The sequence below is a fragment of the Ciconia boyciana genome, chromosome 5 (genome assembly GCF_034638445.1).
Source record: "Ciconia boyciana chromosome 5, ASM3463844v1, whole genome shotgun sequence".
Lineage (NCBI taxonomy): Eukaryota > Metazoa > Chordata > Aves > Ciconiiformes > Ciconiidae > Ciconia > Ciconia boyciana.
Window position 1 is genome coordinate 59,059,173 of NC_132938.1, and position 13,857 is coordinate 59,073,029.

The following is a 13,857-nucleotide window of genomic DNA, read 5'->3' on the forward strand; positions in this document are numbered from 1 at the left end:
ATTTCTGGGTAATACTTTTTCCATATAGGGTTAGTGTACATTAAAGTTACAGTGAGGTGCTGTCTTTTAGGCTCTTCCCTTGAAAAATTTGGTTCAGATCTGGCTCCCATCATAGGCAAAATGAGTTGCAGGAAATCTCTCTGGTCATTGAAAGTAATTAGCTACTCCCCAGTCAGCTGCAGTGGACCATACATTAAACATAAGATAGCTTGACCTTCTGTATGTATTCACTATAAAGTAAAAGCAGAGGCAAAGGCATTTAACTAGGTGCAGCTTAGTCCCCGTGCCAGCTTACCTGTGGTAACCTTCCCTTTCACTCTAGTCCCTAGCCAGTTCTTCAAAATAGGACTTGAGCGTGGCTTTTTATCACTGTTAAAACCACATTAAACAACAAACAACCAAGCTTCTTACACACCAAACTTAACTGGCGGGATGTAATAGATTTGGGAAGCTATGTGGTATCTCCCATCTGCATTTCTTTCTCTCTCAGAAGCAAAACTAGACGGCAGCATGCTACTTTGGTTTCTAATCAAGTTAATTTTTGATGCCTTCTGTTCTGAGCTCAAAGATACTTGTCTTTGCCCTGTTGCAAAGAAATATTTACACCCAAAATACAAGCTCCCATCCACCTACGCCTGCCTGTTACAAAACCCTACATTCGAAGCTTAATATAAGTTGGCAGTGTCCCTTTAATCAAAATTTAATGCTTGTCTTCAATCTCCTCAAAGCTCTTAAAATCTAGAGGCTTTAGAAGGGAGAGAATCATTAGTGCCTCTGTCCTCCTTTGCTTCCCAGCGAGGGGGAAGTTTGACCATGGGGTGTTAGGCAAATGCAGGGTTTGTGTTGCTCTCCACAGAGCCCTGTTTCAGGATCAGACTGTCAGACTTCTGCTCTTTCTGCTGCTCACAGGGAGGAGCGTGCAATCTAAAAATCTGCTTGAGAACAAGATGCAACGCTTTTCTTCAGAAGTTCAGAGGAGGCCCCTGCTTGCACCTGCCAGCTCTGTACAGGCAGGTACTAAAATTCACATCTGAGTGTGTCAGAAATACTGCATTCAGCTGTCTCAACTTCTGTCACAGGCATATCTGCTACGAGAGGAATCAGCCAATTAGTCTGGGATGTTCAGAAGAGCTCGGTTCCCGCTCAGTCATTCCGACTCCTGGACCTGTGAGAAGCCTGGCTTGCTGCTTGGCAGCTAAGTGCTTGGAAAGCTGGCTCTGAGCCCCTCTGAAAATTTGGCCTTGAATCTGCAAATATGCAGCTCAGAAACCCCCGTAAGGAGCAGCCAGTCTGATCCCAAGCATAAGCCAAGTTCATCACAGCTTCATGAAAAAATAACACCTTCTGGGGTTTTTGCCATGCACAGCAAAGTACAGTGTAGCAGAAATATTTTGTAGGCAGCTTTCTGTACAATAACCTGCTGCTCTGTAGGCACAGCTACCTAACATTGATCCAGGCGGTTTTTTTCAGCACAGCATCACATTTTGTGTTGCTATCAAGCAGTGTGATATGCTTTATGTTTTAATATGCTCCATTGTTTTCTTCTCAAACCACTTCCTTCTTCTTCCAAATTCCCTTCAGCCATGGCGATCTTGTGTTATATGGCATTATTTCTTTGTTGCAAAACTTCACAAATACAGATATATATGGGTACCTGTAGGCATTCATTTTTTTCTGTTAAACACCAGTAGAAGTGTATCTGGACAGATAGATAGACATTTTAATGTGTCCCTAATTTTTAATGTACTGTTTAGGTTGTACCTAGCGAGGAATATCCAAAGCCTCATGTGCGCATATGCATGCTCTCTCTCTCTCTCTCTGCTTCTCTCCCTTTTGCATTTAAAGTCTGTAGTAACGTGCTGGACTTTTACCTTTGGAGAATTTGACTTACATTGTAAGTCAAATTGTAAATCTGACTTACATTGTAAGCAAAATTGAGTTGCGGAAGATCATTCTAATTATTGAAAGCATTTGCCTAATCTTTAGCATGTTATAGCATGGTCATTACCATTTACAGTATGTTACAGTTATAGCATTTAAAATATGTTCACAGCAGGGCACTACCTTGATAGCTGCTGTAGTGAAAACCAGTGTGAGGGGACTATATGCTGCGTAGAACACAGTGTGACACTCTGAAGGGCAGAAAACTTGGTCCAGTGAATGAGCAGTACATCATCGTTCGAAGGTAAATAATTCTACATTGTTTTAAGATGTACTTATCTACACAGAAAACACATCCAAAGGGATTGTTACCTTCCTGTCTTCTTGAAGAAGGAAGGCATAAGGAAGAAGAAGGGTAGGGAAGCACAGGGAGAAGGCAGGAGACAGCTCCTTTCATAGACTTAGCACTGAGATATGGATACACTTAACTGAAGGGGGAAGAGGGGATGCTTTCTTCTGTCTTCATATGATGAAAATAAAAAGTGATCAGGATAGATTTTTGTTATCCTCTGGGCATTAAAAACTTAAATACAAAATGCATGACTTATTATATCTAGCCAGCTCTTAGGGGTAAATAGGCAGTATGGGGAATTAGTTGTTGTTAATTGGACTTCTGAGCTGAACTCCCAGGGTGCTGCACTGCAAGCATACCCCTTTTGTTTTAATATTGAAACAGGGAGAAGCCAGCTCTGTGATGGATTCATTCCAGTATAGAACAGCAGAGCACGCTAAATCATCTTCATCCAAATACTCAGTTGCATTTGTTGAATGTAAATATTTTAGGGTTAATTTCTACATGTACTATACAAGGTATTTGGTTTTCCATTGGCTATTTTAAAACTGTAAGGCAGATCTTCAAGTAGCATAAATTGCCTAATTGTTCTGCAACACCTGAAGATATGGCTCGCTGTTTCTTAAGTCATCATCTAAATACAGAAAACATTTTCCATGAAATTTGGGGCGCTCGATTCTGCTGCCGGTGAATTGAACTCTTCAGAATTGCATGGCAGTAAGAGTAGTTTCAGTGATACGATTTTATTACAAACAAAAAGTGCAATCTTGAAAATCATATTTTGTGTTGTTTTAGCAACATCACACACTGTATTTCTTCTTGAGAAAGTTTTAATAACAATCACAAAATAAAACCAAAGATGTCTCAGATTCGGGAGACCCAGAAAAAGTAGGTTTTGCTTCAGGCTTTTGTTCTAGGAGCCAGCCCAGTCTGCACATGCTGAAAAAAGTGATAAAGTAGTAATCCCCAGAGCAGAGGCCAAAGGTCACACATCTCCTTTAACACCCTGTTGTAGCTGATCCTCCTTGCATAGCTAATTGCCACTGGTATAATCCAAAAGGTAACAGAAAAAAAACAGGCTATCCTTGCATGTTCCTGTCAGTAAAACATCACAAAGAAGTGCTCCTGAAGTGCTCAGAAAAATAACCTAGGGAAATGTTTAAATGAATTATAAACCCCTTAGAGAACCTAAGCAGTAAAACCTTCCTGTACCTCTTCATGTATCTTTAAATCATGAACACAAATATATTTTTTAAAGGGACGCTGCTGCATGATTGACCTTTCATTATTCTTTACCTCTCCTCTCACCCCGGTATGGTCAACACTTGCCATGGTAGGTAGCACTTCCTATTTTAAAGAACAAAGCAACAGCAAAATGTCCAAAACGCCAGATCCCTTTGACACTTAACCTCTCACTCAATAGTTTGGTCCCAGTCAATTCAAAGGAGTTTTATTGTTTATTGGACTTGAAATGAAGTCTAGCCTATACCTTTCTCACCTGTTCATGGAATCCATGTCAATTTATGGCGGATGTTTTTGAGTCATTTCTTGTGGTAAGCAGCTCTGTGGAAAGGAGCAGCTACTCCTAGTATCTGGTGTTTACTACTCTCCCAAAACTTCTGCAAATAAAGAATTGCACACTAATTCTCCTCACAGAATCCCTGAGATTTTATTATATAGTAGCATTAATTACTCATATTTTAAAACTGGGAAAGCTGGACTTAGACCAGTTAGGACTAGCACTTAGGTAACTAGATTGTCAAGGTGTTTGAGAGGTCACACTGAGCCACCCAAAGACACTACATTATGGACACCCAAAATCACAGTAACCACCATCAGTGCCCACAGTGTTGATTACTCTGCCATTGATGAAGAGATTCACCCAAGTCACCATAGGAAGCCGTGTCAGCGAGGGCACTTTGCCCTTTGATCCAGGGCGCAGGACGCTGGGAGGCACATCCTCCCTGTACAGCAGGAGAAACGCGGCCATACACCTCGCCTCGGGTGGCTGCTGTTGGGAGAAGGACCAGCAAGGTGACAATCCCAAGCAGCTCTGGAGATGTTTCCAGCGCAAGTCTTTCTGGAGATGTAAGCTGCCTACAGCATTATACACATTGCTGGGAAAAGACTGCCTCTGTGCCCTTGCTGCCTGGATGGCCAGAAGGAGACAGAGCATAGAAGACAGAAGGAGGCGTGAGCAGCAGACAGGCCTTGCATTTGACACTGAGGATGAAATACAGTTTTTACAGCCTGGAAGAGCTGCGCAGAGCCGCTTTATTTTTTCATTGCTCTGCACCGTAGATGGGTGGACCGATATAACACCGCTGTATCAGGAGGACCAACACAGGAGATGCCGTAGGGCAGGGACCCCTACTTCATCTTGGGGACTGGATGACAAGCAGCCGTGAGCCGCCACCACGCAGACTCCATGTCCCAGCTGTGTGCTCTGCCCGTGGGCTTGGCACCCTGCTCCATCTTAAACACTTTCCGCAGGGGCAGGGGGAGCATGCACAAAGCGTAATTAGGTGTTGTGTAGGAAGGACGAACTCCATCCCAAGTGAGATGGAGGATTGCATGTCTCCTCCAGATGGTAGGATTATTTTTTTTTTTCCTAAGGCAGCAGAAAGTAAGCAGGTGTGAGTATGGGGCCTACCTGTATTGGTTTTAATCAGCAACTTTAAGCAAACTCAGTGTTCTCATCAGAAAAGGGGAAAAATAAACAGCTGAGCACTGTGATTCATTTACACTTCAAATATATTTTGAGTTGGTTATTCCTCAATTAATCAAATAGCTGGTGTATCCCTAAAGTAGTATAAAGTGACACGCTGTGTGAAATCAATTTTCCCTTCCAAAATCATTAAATTCAGTAGCCTGTGACTACATCCCTGCTAATTCTAGTACCAGTCCTTTCATCCTCCATTAACTTTGGCACGCCTAACAGGCTGTCAAAAATAATTTCCCAGAACGTAAATAATTCAGAAATTAAAAATTAATAAATAATAACAGAGAGCTACTGGGAGATAGACTGGGTCAATTAGTCAGCTCTGCATTCTGTTTCTTCGCAGCAGGGGGGCAGCCACATTCGTTACTAGAATCTTTCCTGCGATTCCTAGGTCTGATTTATGGCTCTTCATTACTGGATCCAGTCAGACACAATTACCTCCATCACTATCTCAGTTCCTAACTTCAAAGAAACACACATTTTCTTGTCTGCTTTTTTTCTCCTTGCAGCAGCCTCAGCTTGACGTCCCTGGAATTTCTTCCACGCGGACTAATTAATAAGACTTTGACTTATCATATTCACTTCTCTTCTTTGATGTCCTACCTTAGTCAATCATCCTATTTAATTAGAATTTCAATGATAACTTTACTTATCTCGTGGCTAGATGTAAATTAAAATAACGGGATTTTAATTCTCTTTCTTACGGGGTTATGACATTTCTGACAGAAAAAGTTTCAACCCAAATACGATATTATGTACTTCCTATGCTAGGAGTGCATTCCACTAAATTGTTTTTCCCTTTGCTACAAAATAATTTTGCTTGTTTAACAAGCTCCACTGAAATGGAAATGAACTACAGTTTCTCATAACGTAATTTGCACAGGTCCATGTTGTGGAAGGTTATGTTGATATAAATGAATATAATCAGATTGTGACACATGCCACATAGTTAATGAGGAAAGGGAATGGGATTTTTAAGAAAAAAAATAGCTCTGGAGAGACAATGGACCACAGGACCTCTTCTTTCTGTCCTTTCTGGCAGTTGCTAGTACTTTTCCAAGGCTTCTCGCTTCCTTCCCTCATTTACAGACCTAATCCTGCTGGCTGTATCCAAGCAGGACCTGAGGTTGGATTCTGATTTCAATGAGAAATCTGAAACACATATCCATCCGCTGTTCATAGAAATTGTATTGTGGCTGCAGCTTAACATCAGCAGTATATCCCTCAGCTATCACTTTTTTTTCCTCTCTGCAGTACCTAGTATGTGTTTGCACACAGGCTTGCTTTCCTTCCCATACCTCTCGGAATTTGCCCGTCTAGGTCAGTACAACAGCAAGTGAATACAACTGAAAACAATCTCTCATTTTTTAATTGAAGATTATGATGCAGGACAGCCCTGGAAGGATCCGTGAAGAGAGGCTGATGGAACAGCGGAGTCCTCGTGGGGCCTGGGAGATGCCTGGAAGTGGGACAGGAGGGTAGGAAAGTAAAGGGGGATGCTTTCTGGGGGTCCAGCTGTGCTTATCAAGCCTTACTCATTTGGGCACTCTCACTCTCACTCTGGTGGAACTTCCCATGCGATCAAGCGAATGGTTGTGCACATAGATAGGGACTTTCAGAAAAGAGAGGAAAGGAGAGGACCATTGGAAAAGAAAGCAAGAATGGTCAACATATCAAGAACTGGTCTTAAACTGTGAACAAAGCGTTCTTCTGGTGCAGTAAACAGAATACAATGACAACTTGCTGGCCAGTGCAAAATGCACCACATTACTAATCTGCCATCAGAAATTATTATCTTCCTAATCATCTCTGTTGGAAAAGAGGTTTCCAGTTTTACACTGCCAATAAGCAAATACAGCCTGGAAGCCAACCTCCAGTTTTCTTAAGGAAAAAAGCCTACATCTTCAGGCTCTATGCTTCCACTAACATCCTAGGCAGAGAAAAAATGGGTTTTATAGGATGCCACTATTACTTTTCCAAGTCGATGGGTTGTGCATTTGCTGATCCATCCCCTTTGTTGTATTCAAGGAAAGAAGAAAGTGCAGAAAGAGTTAATAAGAGATGTCAGACATGGAAAATAACTGCTCCCAAAAGAGACGGTTTGGTCCTGTGAAGAGGTAGGAGTAGCAGAGAACATGAGAGAATCACTTGACTAGCACTAATCTGTACAAAATGGGCTTAGTGAGCTCCTGCTTCAAATCTTATCCTCACATTAGATAGCATTAAACCAGTTGTCATAAAGCTAACATTTCTAGATGCTCTGGTGAGCCGTTTGCCTGACAGCCTTGTTCCTCTTACAAAATAAACTGAAAATGTTTGAAAAACTAGGCCAGTGCATCAGCAGAAGCGAACCACTGGAATTTAATTGACAGCCCCTAAAATTTACGCCAGTTGAGTTTAGAGCCCAAATCGGGTAAGTTCAACAAAATATCTATACTGTTGTTCAATAATAAAATAGTAACCTGTTGCACTGATAACATCTAAACTAAACTATTCCATCATAATTTAATAGTGTTGTTCTTTAACAATTGGATTCTGTTACACTTTTATATTTAGGCATGATTATTTAATCCAATTTAATTGGCTTTCTTATTCCCCTCAGGGTTCTGGGCCTAGAAAGTTCATATTAAATACTCTAATTGCTCTGAAATTTGCTTTTCGTCTGAAATATGCTCCTATTTTAAATATACCCTAAAATCTAGTTCATACATATTTCCCCTTCTTTCATGAATTAGAAAAATTCTGGTGTCCATAATTTGCACTTAAAAAGAGTCAATAATTAACCAAAATAATAATTATAGATCGAAAACAGGGAGGATGCAGTACAATGAACTGCGAGTTACAAACCCATAAATAAGGCCAGGAGCACACATCAAAGCTTTCCGAGCACCCGCCACTCTCCAAAAGCAAAGCTGAAGCCGCTAACGATGGCAGCAGCTTCCTACATATTTAATGCGCAGTCCCTGGTTATTGCTGTAGAACATTGCTCAGGCCAGCGGAGCACAAGAGCATTCCAGGGCTTACAGCCACTGGGCCCGATCCTGCGCTCCTTGCAAATGGCGATTTCCCATTGACGCTGTACGAAGACTTTGCCTGTGCAAGTCAGCATCAAGTGCGGCAGCGGCCATAACATGTTCACGTGCTGCGAGAAGGAGGGGATGAACTTTGTGCGGCAGAGCAGGACCACCACCAGCAGCAGAGGCTGGGGAGCAGAAGTGATGGGAACGCGTGCTTTAAAATGTCTTGGTCTTTGATGCCTCAGTGCCACATGGTGGGATGGGAGCAGGATCCATTAGGGAGACCACAAGTGGATAGCAGGGCCTTCCTATCGCCAGCCAGCTGCTGATTTCAGAGCGGAGAGGCCAGCTCTGCTTGTCAACGTGCTTCTCCCCTTGTCAGGGACCTGCACGCGTGGGATGGGAGCTGAAACAAACCTCTGGGAGAAGAAGTGTAACCTGGTAGGGCTCCTTCTACGGACCGTTCCTCCTTCCCTTCCTGCAAGAACAGTGCTTAATGCAATTGCAAGGGGCTGACAGGGGTAGCTTTTGTGTGTTTATTTTTTAATAACCGCAGATTTGGCAGATCTGACACCACTAGAACACCGTTGCTGGCTGTTGACAAGCCATCTTATGCTCCCTTAGCTCTTGCTGTTTCCTTTCTTTTCTCAGGGATCTACCAGAGGCTATTAAATACGAAAGTCAGAAAACACGACCCAGCTCAACAAACCCAGCTTGTAAGATGCCCACTGCTGAACATGGGAAGGGTGTATTAAGGGAAAGATCAACTAGCTGTGTCCTGTTTCCCCTATGCTTTTCCTAGGTAGCTATGGCTTGGAAATGGGATTTTGGGTTAGGTGGACTTCTGACCTGACCAGCAGAGAAAGTTTTATGTCCTCATATTCCTGCCTGAGCGCGTGCCCTGAGCACGTGAGAGAGAGTACGTCCCTTGGTAAACAGGCAACAGGATCTTCTGCGCAAGACTCCCAGCGCGGCTGCCGGCGCGGCGAGGAAGTGTTAGGCGAAGGTCGGTATTGTGTTGCTCTCCACAGGGCCCAGTTTCGGCACAGCCTGTCAGACCGGTGCAGCGCCGGGAAGGCAGGCGTCGGGCGCCTCGCGGGGAAGGGAGCGCAGCGAGGACAGCGCTGTGGTGGTGCTCAAGGCCAGGTGTTCTTCAACGGCTTGAACGCTGCAAAAAGCGGGACGGCGCACACCTCTCCCTCCCCGGGGAGGCTGGCAGAGCAGGCGCGCAGTCTTCGAGGGGGACCAGCCTTTTGCCCGTGTAAGTTTTGCGTAAGAGCGCGCGGTTTCTAGGTGTGTTATCTGCCGGTTTGGTGTGGAAAAGCGTGTAAGAGTGATTTGTAATTTAGAGCTTGGAACAGCACACTGAAAAATGGCTTATGGGCCTACAACTATGTAACTACCATAAAAAAGAACAAAATGTTCTTTCTCAGGAAAGAAGCTGGTGTTCTAGAAAAACGGATTTTCAGTCAAACATACAAAAAATTAAAAAGTATATAGGGAGAGAGCTTGTGCGTAGGATCCCTGGGAAAAGTGAAGCATCTGCAGCAGAGAGGATTTTGTCGAGCTTTATTTACCACGTTCCCCCGGCTCCAGCACCTCTGCCATCCCCGCTGCCCGCGGCAGCGCTGCCGGCCCGGCCGGGGCTGCCCCCGCTCCTGCCGCGGAGCGGCGCCCCGCCCCGCCCCGCCTCACCGTACAACATGGCGACACACCTCCGCCTCCGCTGCCGTACAACATGGCGGCGCGCTGCCCCGCCGCGGCCGGGAGGCGGGCCACAGCGCGCAGGCGCCGCTATTCCTTCCGGTTCCAGAGCGCCACTATTTCAATGTTGACCCGCGCGTTTCCGCTTCCTTTTCCGGGTCCAGCGGCGGCAGGTATGGCGGCGGGTGGCTGAGCTCTGGCGGCGCCCATCCGCCCCCATCCGCGCCCCGGCGGGAGCCGGGGGCGGCCAACGGGCCCGGGGGGCTGTGGTGAGGGGCCGGCGGCGCTGGTTCCCGCGCTCGGGCCGGCGGCGGGGGCAGAGCTGCGCGGCGGAGAGGCCGGGCCTCCCTAGGCCTCGGCGGCGGGGCTCCCAAGGGGGGCCCGCGTCTCCCAGGCCTCAGCGAGCCGGTGCCTGGGGCTGCGGTGCTGGGCCCCGTCTCCCCCTGGCCCAGGCCCGAGGAGTGCCAGCCCCGCGGTGGGGGGTTGCCCTGAGGGGCTCTGAAGGCGCCTTGTTGGAGCGTTACTCCCTTGCGCTGCTGCAGAAGCGGGGTACTGCGGGTCTCGCTGCCCTCGTTGCCTTGTGCTGGGCCCAGAGAAGGCTGCGGTCTGGGCCTAGCGTGTGATTAACACAGTTTGCTGTCAGATGAGATAGGAAGCGACAGTGCCGTGTTTGCTTCAGCTCATTTTTCAGCCTGGCCAGCGAAGCTTATGTTGACTAGAAAACGCAGCTGGTAAAGCTTTAAACAATTTTTTAGAGGAGCACGACATCATACAGGCAAGACCAGGATGTTGAACTGCGTTCAAGTTAGTTTGGATGAATCTTCATTACAAATCACATTCTGTCCACTGTCACATGTTTTGGCTTTTTTTTTTTAAATGTAGTTGTGTTGTCTGTTATTGACGAGGAAATGTTTTAATTTTGTTAGTCCTAATATAGAATCAGTAGCTGCTGATTCAGATCTAGCTTGGTGCTTCAGTGCCGGTGATGCTGTGATATGTGAACTTCCATGTGAACGTTGGGCCCTTAAACTAGTGCTGCTTTGTTTTTGACTAAATTAGGTGTAAAAAATGGTTCAGCGCCTGACCTACCGCCGTAGGTTGTCCTACAACACAGCTTCCAACAAGACCAGACTGTAAGTAAGACGTAGTTTCGAAGAAAACTTAATTTTTAAGAACCTAAGTTGAAGTTTTGATTGTTACATCAACAGAGTATTTTTCTGCCATATTTAGGTCCCGAACACCTGGGAACAGGATTGTTTACCTTTACACCAAGAAAGTAGGGAAGGCACCAAAGTCAGCCTGTGGTATATGCCCAGGAAGACTTCGTGGTGTAAGTATTAGCCTTACTGGCATAATGTTTGTTTTTACAGCAATGTTTTTTTCAGTACAAAGAACCTTTTCAAGTAATATGCCTGTTTCTTGATGAATTCTTGTTGGAACAACTTTCTTTAAAATATTCCTATCTGAATGTTACAAACTTTAACTGGTAAAACAAGCTTTGAAAGCTTAAAGAGCAAGTGCTTTTTTAATGCTTGTGGTTCTCATTGCTGTTATATTTGAACCTTCTTGTTCTATAAATTGTAACTGGCTGAAGTCTTTAGAGTTAAACAGAGATGATTCTGTAGTAGGTTTAAAAGTCTAAATTGGACCTATTAGGTAGGCGTTAAAAAAACCACATAAGCCGAGTTTGACTTTCAGTTTTAGAAAAAAAGGAATTAATGTTTTTAACATAATTTTCTCCAAAATGTGTTCTTGGTGTAACACCATTGCTCTTAACAGTGATGGGAATGCATGACTAATGTTTATCTTGGAGAATTTCCTACACTTGGGAAAACAGTCTGTTTTATAAACGTTTTTTTAATGATGAATGTATTGGTGAACCCCTGTGGTAGAATGAAAAGATCAGCCTAGGAGTGCTGAAGGTGGCATGTACAACAAGCTGTGACTTCAGTCACTTTTCTGCATCTTGAATAGTCAACTTCAGGTGGTGCTGCTTTTTTAAACTATCGAAGTGAATTTTCTTTATATGACTGTTACCCAAAATTACTGTCTTATGATACACTTCTCATTTTTGCTTTCTGTAGGTTCGTGCTGTGCGTCCTAAAGTTCTTATGAGGCTGTCAAAAACTAAGAAGCATGTTAGCAGAGCCTATGGCGGGTCCATGTGTGCTAAGTGTGTCCGCGACAGGTAAGCTTACAGAAAGCTAATGTTATTCTTGAGGTTACTTCGTATGAGATTTTTGCATCTCACTGTTTTCATAATGTGGGCCAAAATTTTGAAGACTCGTCTGACATTTCTGTAGTAAAATGGAGGGGGTAAGCATGGGGCACATGAGCAGTGATGTGTGTGATTTTTGCCCCATGGATTTGAGCTAGTTACTACAGGTGGAGCTCCTTTGTAGACACTTCATGTTCTTCATGATTTCTTACTGTAGAGAGTTTATGTTCTTCATGATTTGTTAGTGCACTGTTTCTTTGGTGCTAAACAGTCTGCTCATTCTGGATTTTTATATTCAGCCACCATAGTAAAGATTTTTCTCTTCTGCTGTCCTATTCTTTTGTCTTATGCAAACATACTAGTGTAAGATCAGTTGAGCTTTTGGCTTCTCTGGTGTTTTGGGATTCAAAGATATTAATTGGTTGCATATTAAGCATCTTTATGTGGTTAAGCTTTAAGATGGCCTTTGCTGGGCCTCACTGAATTCAACTGTACAACTATAATGTCCTATGCTTCCTTGGCAAGTTGGAGGAAAAAATGTGTATTACAAAGAGTTATGTCATCTCTGTGAATGGTAGTCAAAGCAGATCTCCGGAGTCAGCAGTCTGATGCCATTTTTTTAGTCTGTAGTGCAGATCTTGCCAGCATCCTTTTTTTTTTGCTTGTGTGAGTTCTAAGTTAAATCACATTAGGTGCCACTGAAGATGGGTTGTTACAGCTGCAGATCCATAGCATAACTTTTATGTGTTAAAAGCCAATTTTTTTCTGAGTGTTTTCCCAAACATTTTATGAGCTTGGTAGGTCATTTTTAATACATGACTATGCCTTATTAGTATTTCTCCTAAACAAAAACACAGTCACCTCCTTCCCTGTAATTGGCAGGTTTTCTCCTGCATCTGTTTAGGCACGTTTGGTAGGTTTTGTGTACTGCGGCAGCAGCAATATATACCAAATGCATATGGAATGGCAGTTTAATGTTTCAAGGTAGAATGGTGTGTAGTATATTTGTGCTCTTAACTCGAAATCATCAAATAAGCTCTTGATGTGAGTACTGTCACTTAGGTCCATCTGCATGGTGGCCCTATATGTCTTCCAGAAATAATCATGTTTAGGCATGACTTGACCTCCCAGGTTTACATGCAAAGAAGCTTCAGTCCTGAGAGGGGACCTGTTCTTGTTTTGGTAACTGGACTCACATAACTTTTCCGTAGTTCTGAGGAAGAGAGCTGACCACAACTGGTCACATCAATTCTGACTTTAAGAACAGCTAAATTAGTTTGCCAGTGATGAGTTTTGCCTTTTGCCTTTGAAGTTAGTGAAGGTGGCAATTTTTCCAATGTTCAGACGTCATTTTTCCAATGTTCAGGTATTGCCTTGATTGCCTACAAGCTGCTCACCCTAAATTTGCAGGCACACTAGGCCTTCTTCCCCACAGTTCGACATTCATACAGTGCCACTGTTCTGTCTTTTGATGCTGGTGAGAACATGGATGGTTTGTCTTTTTATGTAATTGTGGAACTAACACTGCATATGCAATGAATGTTGGAGACAGCAAAACTAATTGTAACTTTGTCTTATTTTTGTATTTTCACTTAAGTGGATACATGTTCTAAAGTTGTTGTTTTTTCTTTCTAGAATCAAAAGAGCTTTTCTTATTGAGGAGCAGAAGATCGTTGTGAAAGTGTTGAAGGCACAAGCACAAAGCCAGAAGTCAAAGTGAACCTATTCGTAGTTTCAGCCCAATAAATGAAAGCTCCACTTTTCTTGTGTCTTGTCATTCCACGTGCTAGTCAAAGCTGGTAGGAGCTGCTTCTCACAGCTTGTTAAATGCAGAATTGGGTTTTGGTGCAACAAAACCTGTAAGTCAGGATGCTGTGTTCTGTGCTGTCTGCAGACAGGGAAATGAGGCAGGTGGAAGGAGGTCTGGTTAAACAGGACTGTCTCTCAGTCCTGTAGAGGGGTT

The 13,857-nt window shown here is 43.9% G+C and overlaps 1 protein-coding gene across 1 annotated transcript; it reads left to right on the forward strand.

Annotated features, from left to right (window-relative positions):
• Positions 1–9,779: 9,779 nt before the first annotated feature.
• On the forward strand, positions 9,780–13,657 carry RPL34 (ribosomal protein L34). The gene is made up of 5 exons (XM_072862998.1): positions 9,780–9,849; positions 10,736–10,809; positions 10,907–11,006; positions 11,761–11,864; positions 13,530–13,657. Exons 2-5 carry the CDS (start codon positions 10,745–10,747, stop codon positions 13,612–13,614), a joined length of 354 nt encoding a protein of 117 aa, XP_072719099.1. The 5' UTR covers positions 9,780–9,849; positions 10,736–10,744; the 3' UTR covers positions 13,615–13,657.
• The last annotated feature ends 200 nt before the right edge of the window (positions 13,658–13,857 follow it).

What these genes read in the sequence shown, in the direction of transcription:
- RPL34 (XM_072862998.1), top strand. Translation starts at nt 10,745, where the DNA reads ATGGTTCAGCGCCTGACCTACCGCCGTAGGTTGTCCTACAACACAGCT. An exon ending in GCTTCCAACAAGACCAGACT is followed by an intron (nt 10,810 to 10,906) that starts GTAAGTAAGACG and finishes TGCCATATTTAG; the next exon opens with GTCCCGAACACCTGGGAACA. An exon ending in GCCCAGGAAGACTTCGTGGT is followed by an intron (nt 11,007 to 11,760) that starts GTAAGTATTAGC and finishes TGCTTTCTGTAG; the next exon opens with GTTCGTGCTGTGCGTCCTAA.